The sequence below is a fragment of the Chanos chanos genome, chromosome 3 (genome assembly GCF_902362185.1).
Source record: "Chanos chanos chromosome 3, fChaCha1.1, whole genome shotgun sequence".
Lineage (NCBI taxonomy): Eukaryota > Metazoa > Chordata > Actinopteri > Gonorynchiformes > Chanidae > Chanos > Chanos chanos.
This window is the reverse complement of record NC_044497.1, coordinates 7063069-7070000: the sequence shown is the minus strand read 5'-3', so window position 1 is coordinate 7070000 and position 6932 is coordinate 7063069. Positions and strand designations below refer to the sequence as shown.

General features: G+C 44.7%; 2 protein-coding genes across 3 annotated transcripts in view; both read right to left on the bottom strand.

The window, feature by feature from the left end:
- The window catches only part of LOC115808436 (treacle protein), a 14092-nt gene extending 7674 nt beyond the window's left edge, over positions 1-6418 (bottom strand). Inside the window, exons 1-4 of one of the 2 annotated variants that reach the window (XM_030769805.1) lie at positions 6337-6418; positions 2127-2626; positions 596-1792; positions 52-216 (exon numbers count right to left, since the gene is read on the bottom strand). In XM_030769805.1, the coding sequence (XP_030625665.1) occupies positions 52-216; positions 596-1792; positions 2127-2275 (1511 nt within the window). In that variant the 5' untranslated portion in view covers positions 2276-2626; positions 6337-6418. Of the gene's footprint in view, positions 1-51; positions 217-595; positions 1793-2126; positions 2627-3419; positions 3504-6336 lie in introns of those variants that run through there. The other variant, XM_030769804.1, reaches the window with a different exon arrangement.
- otulina (OTU deubiquitinase with linear linkage specificity a) lies at positions 5211-6450 on the bottom strand. The gene is made up of 3 exons (XM_030767533.1): positions 6337-6450; positions 5900-6021; positions 5211-5628 (listed from the first exon to the last, which is right to left on the bottom strand). The coding sequence occupies exons 1-3, from the start codon at positions 6448-6450 to the stop codon at positions 5211-5213; spliced, it is 654 nt and encodes a 217-aa protein (XP_030623393.1).
- Positions 6451-6932: the final 482 nt, after the last annotated feature.

Sequence of the window (6932 nt, the reverse complement as noted above, 5' to 3'; positions counted from 1 at the left end):
TCATTTTGCACCCCCTGGTGGTGATTAGGAGATACAGCAACTGTTGCCCACCTCTTGTAAATCTCAGCAGCTGATGCATTGTGTGCCGAGTTGGAGGGTGACGAGGGACCGCTGGAGTTTAGACCGTTCTGGCTCTGGTCGGCAGGTTCCCTCTCCTGATCTGTGAGCACCTGCTTCTTCTCCAGAGCCGCAGTGATATCTGCGCCGTCTCCCACGCTGCCCGAACGAGACAAGGTCGAGGAGAAAACGAAGAAGACAGCTTGACTTGATACTTACTCACTTCACATTCACAAAACTCCCGACACTCGATGCTGTAATCCAAACTGAACTAAAATGGATTATTATCATTATTATTATTATTATTATTGTTATTATTATTATTATTATTATTATTATTATTATTATTTTATTACTAGTAGTAATAGTAGTAGTAGTAGTAGTAGTAGCAGATGTAGCAGTAGCATTGAGCAATTTTGAAACTCTACACCTCAATGCTTTTTTTTGCACAGTCTGAGGAGACTGAAATATTAGAACTGAGAACCAGTCCTTCCACATACTGGGTGAGAGTTCCAACTGCTGAGACCATTTCCCTCACCTGTCAGCCTCTGGAGAAGTTCCGTCACGTCCGTGAGTGCCGTCTTCGGCACCCAAAGTGCCAGAGTTCTCCGACGCTCCTTCTTCGCTGTCAGGAGCAGGAAGGTCACTGCTGACTCCCTCAACAGACACACGCTCATTGAGTCCCTGAGCTGTAGGAGAGGACTTTTCTGCCACCACATCTTCCGCTTCAGACGATGGACCCTCTGGTTGTTCATCGTCCTTTTCAGTTTCAGCGACACTGGGACCCTCTGATGTCGCAGGTGTCTCTGGGACATCTTCCACTTTTGAAGGATCTACGGGGGACGGTCCAGGCAGCGCTACGGCGTTCTCCGTCTCTGTCATCCGCTCCTCGGCAGTGATGTTTGACTGTTCACCTGCCTCCCACTTCATGGCCTCTGCGGAGGAGTCGCTTAGGTCTTTCGACTTGTTTTCAGAAGTCTCCTCCCCTCCTATGCCAGGAATTTGCGACTCTGTTTCCGGAGTCACCTCACCGGTTTCAGCCTTCGCGTTAAGCTCCGCTACGGTGGGCGTGTCCTGCGCAGTCGCTGCTTTTCTGTCTGTCTGCGCAGCCGCCCTGTCTGGCTCTCCCTGCGTATCTGTCACCCGCTCTGCACCCTCCTTATCCTCCGCTGGTTTGGCCGGAGCAGACGTTACGTCTTTAACCTCCGCTGCTGCGTCGTTCATTTGCGTGGCTGCCTCAGCTGCGTTCGTCTGCGCATTTTCTGTCGGTTGCGCAGCACTGTCTGCTGCTTTCAGTGATTTCATCACTTGAGCGTATGAGCTGTCAGACGTCTGCGCAGTCAGGCTTGTGAAGCTCCCTTGAGCGGATGCTGTGTTGGTTTCCTCTTGAACACCAGTCCCCTCAGGTAAAATGTCATTAGTGACGTGTGTGATACCTTCCTCCACAGGTGACTTTGTTGAGTTTGATGGTTTTTTCTCCTCTGCTGTTGCATCTTGGGGTACTGCAACTTCTGCCTTTAACTGTTCAGACGCATTGACTGCTTCTGTGTTTTTCTCCTCAGCCGAGACCTCGTTGCTGACATCTGAAGTACCGTCCGTTTTTTTCAGGATAGTTATTGTCTCGCTATATACGCTCTTGTTCGTCTGTTCATCCACTGCTGTCGAGTCGGCCTGTACGGCGATTGGCTGTTTGGTCACCACGAGTCCATCTGGATGTAAAGCTCTGTCTTCAGCTCTAGCATATAAAAAAAAAGAGAAACATACGCACTCGAATATCTTCATGCTTGGATGGTTGACGATTGCTGTCAATATCAAAATTATATGCACCATCTGTCCTTTGACAGTCATCAATATCAAAATGGAATCATCATTACAATCAAGTATAGCTAACATCTGCCAATAAGAACAATTGAAAAAAAAAAATCTATACTTACTGCCAGAGCTCACTAAACTATACCAAAGAGTGTGCTTAGCTGACTGTGGGTGTCAGAAGAGAAACACAAAATCATCACAAAAGCGTGTTCACGTTAATTTCACCACGGTGAGACAATGCTTCTTCTCTGCCTTACCTGTCATCTTCACTGGGTCCCATGTTGCCTGCTGTCAGCTCTCCCGACCTGGCTGAGGTTTTTGAACCCGTGGTCGAGGAGCTCAGTAAACCCTGTTCTTCGTCCCGGGTCTCGCAGGGGTTAACAGACTTACAACATCGGTTCCCCATTTTTACACTCAGTCACCTCAACCAGTCCAAAAAAAAGAAAGAAAGAAAGTTCTGGGTTCCAGAGGTGCCCAAAACTCCTTTAGGGTTTTTTCCTAAGGCTCAGGCCCTACTGGGAGCTATCTAGTCAAATAAAGTAGTTCAGTTCCTCTTCTGGCCGGCTTGCTTCCCCGTCCATGTAATATGAGGATAAATTGTTTGGATATGTTGGCTCTCCTTAGTGTGCACCGGTGGCTCATTAGGTCAAATACTCATGGATACGTCTTCCCTCAAGAGTTCTGTAGAATTCTGGATGTCACGAAAAAAGGTACATTTTTCCCCCGTGGATCTCGTATCTTGTCATATCTTGTGGCCCTGTTTAACACACACACACACACACACACACACAGAGACAGAGGGGGAGAGAGAGAGAGAGATACACACATTAATGTTTGACATACTGGACCTTGGAGCAGAGAAACTGAACTATGATCGAGTTGTAGGAAACATCGTTCCATCTTGCGTGTGGCGTGGGCGTGAAACTTAAACTATGCTTAAAATGAACCGCTGACTTGAATAACATCCCGCAACCTTTGTTGAACTGTAATATACTTTTTTAAAAAATGTCAATACATTTTAACTGATGACATGAAGTCGTTCAAACTAATTTCTCTGAGTCACGGCTCAGCTCCTCTTCCCTATCACCTGACACTTAAACATAGCAGTCGACACGTTTTTCCACTCGTTGTTGTAATTCAGACACTGAACTACTGAACCCCGTTTGAGAATTTGTCGAAGTCAGTTGCCTCTGTCACTGGCATTCGACTTTATGTATTCAATGAAGTGCCCGTGCCACTCTGTGCGGGGCGCAGACATGCGCGACATTTAACATGAGTAGCTTGTTTACGACAAAAAAACTGTTGGCTGTGGACAGGCTCTCTCCAAATGAACAACGAGATTTGTTTTCAAACTACACACAAGCGGCGATAACAACGAATTTTTGAAAGTGGTACCACAATTTTACGAATCGTTGAACTACCACACATATTAGTAGCGATTTGGTCAGCACAGCTCTGCATACTTAATATTCGCATTGATTGCAGGCCAGCTTGAACATTTTCATTTCTACAACACATTTAATGTAATTTTTATAAAACGTCATACGTACCCTACCAAACATGGAAGAACTACCAACTTCACATTTCGTACCCGAATCTGGAGTGTTTCAGCACGCGGGGCAGAACGACCACATTAGCCACCAGGAAGTTTCTGCTGTGTAGCCTACTGTGGTTTCACTTTCCGTCTATAGACACTCCCGAACAGGAGATACGGCAGGCTATCCGGGGGACTCCCCAAATATACGTTCCAGTTTGTGTATTACATTTTCAGAAAATGCCTTGACATAATATCCATGAGAAGCTATTCGGATTAGTTACTCTGCTGCTGCAGTTTCACTCAACTCCTGACATTTCTCTCAGTAGCGCGCTACTTTTGGCAGGTTGTTGCGGCGCCGCAATGAAACATGATGCTAAGGAATCGCTCTGAACCGATGGTACAAATCCATCTTGGACTCATCAAAAAAAGCAGTGGGTCTAAATATGGAAAAATATCATAGACACCAGTGCATATAGGTAAGCCACACATTTAGCACGGAAGTAATACATCAATTCGTATAATTTATTTAAAGCTGTAGTAAGAGCGTGGGTTGTTAAGAGCGCATCTAGAACTCAACAGAAACCCAATTGACACGGACTATGAAGGAAACAAACGTGAAGCCAATTGTAATGCAACACGGTGGAACACAACTAAAACCGTTAAGGTTGTGGATTCTTAAATCGTTAGTACAGCCAAAGCACAAAATCCCGTAGTCTTAACCCAGAATCTTACTCTTGAATCCGGAGAGTTTCAATGCGGACTTCATTTAAGACAACTCATTGTTTATCGATGAAACCCAGATAAAGTAAACGGAAACAGCCGATGAGGGAAAGAATGTTTTAATTAGGTTTGTGATCAAGCATCCAGTACAATACAGAGGTAAATATAAAATGGTACTTTGCACAGTTATGCACTGCTACAAAGCATTATCCTTCTGGCAGAGTGGATTCGGTTTCTTACATCTTTAAACATTTGTGCGTTGCAGTCTTAAATGTTTCAAAGTATACACAAATAAACATCGCGTAGATATCAAAAATAGAAACACAGCAATAAAAAAATAATTACATGGTAAAAGTTATAAAAAAACAAAACGGGGTCAGTCTGTTGTAGTGGTCTAGGAGTGGAACAATGTTACAGAGCTTGCATTTAGGTCCTATAAAAATAACCTGTTTCACGTCTGTCTTTCCCTGCATCAGGATCTGTCTAGTCCAGTGATTCTCACCTTCAGTCCTGACACACCTGATTCCACTGATCAGTTAAACATCAAGCCCTCGATTAGCTCGATTAACTGTGATAATGAAGAGTTAAAACAAAGACAGTGCCCCCCCCCCCCCCCCCCCCCCGGACTGAAGTTGAGAATCACTGGTCTAGTCGGTGCAATCTGTCAGCAACTGAAAAGCATTCGAGTTTCAGTCTTCACATCATCTGACTAAGCACTGACAGTACATCAGAGAATAGCTGTTATCTGCACCACACTGCATCCAGTACAACAAGGCCAAAACATCACACAGGAGATAGGTTTCCATCTGAGCAAGTTCCTTCTCTGCAGTTTCACATGGCCTGGGGGGAGCAGCTGTTGTCTTATCATTACAATGTTTTTGTCTAGATCTGATTACCGCAAAGCATTGATCGACATAAACACCTAGCTGGAACGGAAGCCGCTCTTGAGTCATGTCCTTGGCCCAGTTTTGCTTTTCACCTCTTTTGCAGGAGATTAGGTCTTACCAAAAGGAAAGCTGATCTTAGATCTCAGCACCCGCGATCAGTGGCAAACCACACGTCATACGTTTCTCAAATCCCCTTTTCATGGGGCCTTTAGCTCTAAAAGGTGACGCTTTAGTTCCTCTGGAAGTCCGTGCTGTGTGACTATCTCGACACATCGTCTTAGCAGCTGCCCCATACTCTCTCCAAGGTCGTTAAAGTTCTGCGAGGGCCGCTGCGTCGGACCGCCGCCGGCATCTCCGTTCTTCCCGCAACAAACTCCACCTCCATCTCCATCTCTCCCACGGCCGCCAGACTTTCCACATTCATTTTCCTGCTCCATTCCCAGGTCTTCCATGGTCTCCGTGACGTCGGTCACGCTTGGCGGAGGACGCTCTTGGGCCTTCCGCATGGCTGCGATGACAGCCTCTTCGTGCTCCTCTACTCTACGCAGAAGTTCAGCGATGGATGACAAAGCCGGGGTGCCTGGATCATGTGACTGGTACCAACACTGCAGAGCACTGTAAAAGCACAATAGACAGAGCTGAGCAAACTGGGAGCAAAGCACTGGCCCACACAATACAGTTGAGCACAATTAAGTAAGTCACGTGACTGGTTACTGGTTGTTAACATAAGGAAATAGAGTTGTTCCTCTTTAAAACTGGCATTACCAGCTAAACATGCACACTGCTATTAGTAGAACAAGTTTAACCCTTTAAATCCTTTTCAAAGTAAGACATTTGAAACACATGTGTTACTGTTTAAAGGTTTCAAACTATTATGAATTCTTACCTCACGATTCCTTTGAGCTGGCCGATAGACTTCATTTTAACGGCTCCTTCTCTGTAACCCATATTAAACCCAATCTGAAGCGATGCTTCTTTCCCCGCGTCAACACCGTCTCTGTAACCATCCTAACACAGAACCATAGGGTACCGTCGTTTCTAGGCTGCGCCGTTTCACAATGATGACCTTTAACATTGTTCTTCTAGCTGTTGTTGTTTTTGTTTCTGTTTTTTGCTGAATAAAACCCATCCTTGCCATTTTGAACTGACTCACTGTTGTTGCAAGTAGTATGACTGTGAGCGATTTTTATTTATGTTGTGCGATTCAAGAAAGAATCTATTATTCGGGATAGGTTACAGCGAGTTTGTGAGTTTTCACACGTCACTTTTAATAATGTAAATAACTGGCTCGGACTCTCACATCTCTGTCAAAAGTCAGCTTACCTTTGCCCGTTTTTCCATGTTGTGTTTCCATTCTTTGTTCTGGAGACCAATATCATCCATATCTTCGTCAAAGACATCCTCACCGCTCGACGCTACAGCTCTTACCCACGACATTGTTGAATGTGTCCAGGCTGTAAAAAAACGGAACAAATGTAAAAGTCGTTCTCCACTCGCGAGTGTAACTGTTCAAGCCACGACAAGACATAAACAGTCACTCCAAAATTCGCATTGTCCACATGGGCCGCTCAAGCCGATGTCATCAGTAGGCGTCAAGATCTTCTTTTGTTGTCGGCTTGCATACAAGTAAATTCATCTGCCGCCTAGTGTACCGGAGTACTAAGTAGAAAACATTTTTTTCAGGATTATGAATTAATTTATTCACCACGTTTATTAGAAATATATTTAAAAAGCAAATACTTTAATTTCTCATTGTAAAAAATGCTGACATGCCTATTGCAGCCCCTCCTTTAAAATAACACCGTATGTACAACAAGCCGTTTAGGTCCCAGAAATGGTCGTTCCTCTTGCGTAAATAAAATAATTTACCACTAGATGACGCTAAACACACGCTGGTGTTAGGTGTGTATTTGATTCTT

What these genes read in the sequence shown, in the direction of transcription:
- otulina (XM_030767533.1), bottom strand. Translation starts at nt 6,450, where the DNA reads ATGTCGTGGGTAAGAGCTGTAGCGTCGAGCGGTGAGGATGTCTTTGAC. An exon ending in ACATGGAAAAACGGGCAAAG is followed by an intron (nt 6,022 to 6,336) that starts GTAAGCTGACTT and finishes GTTCTGTGTTAG; the next exon opens with GATGGTTACAGAGACGGTGT. An exon ending in CAGCTCAAAGGAATCGTGAG is followed by an intron (nt 5,629 to 5,899) that starts GTAAGAATTCAT and finishes GTGCTTTTACAG; the next exon opens with TGCTCTGCAGTGTTGGTACC.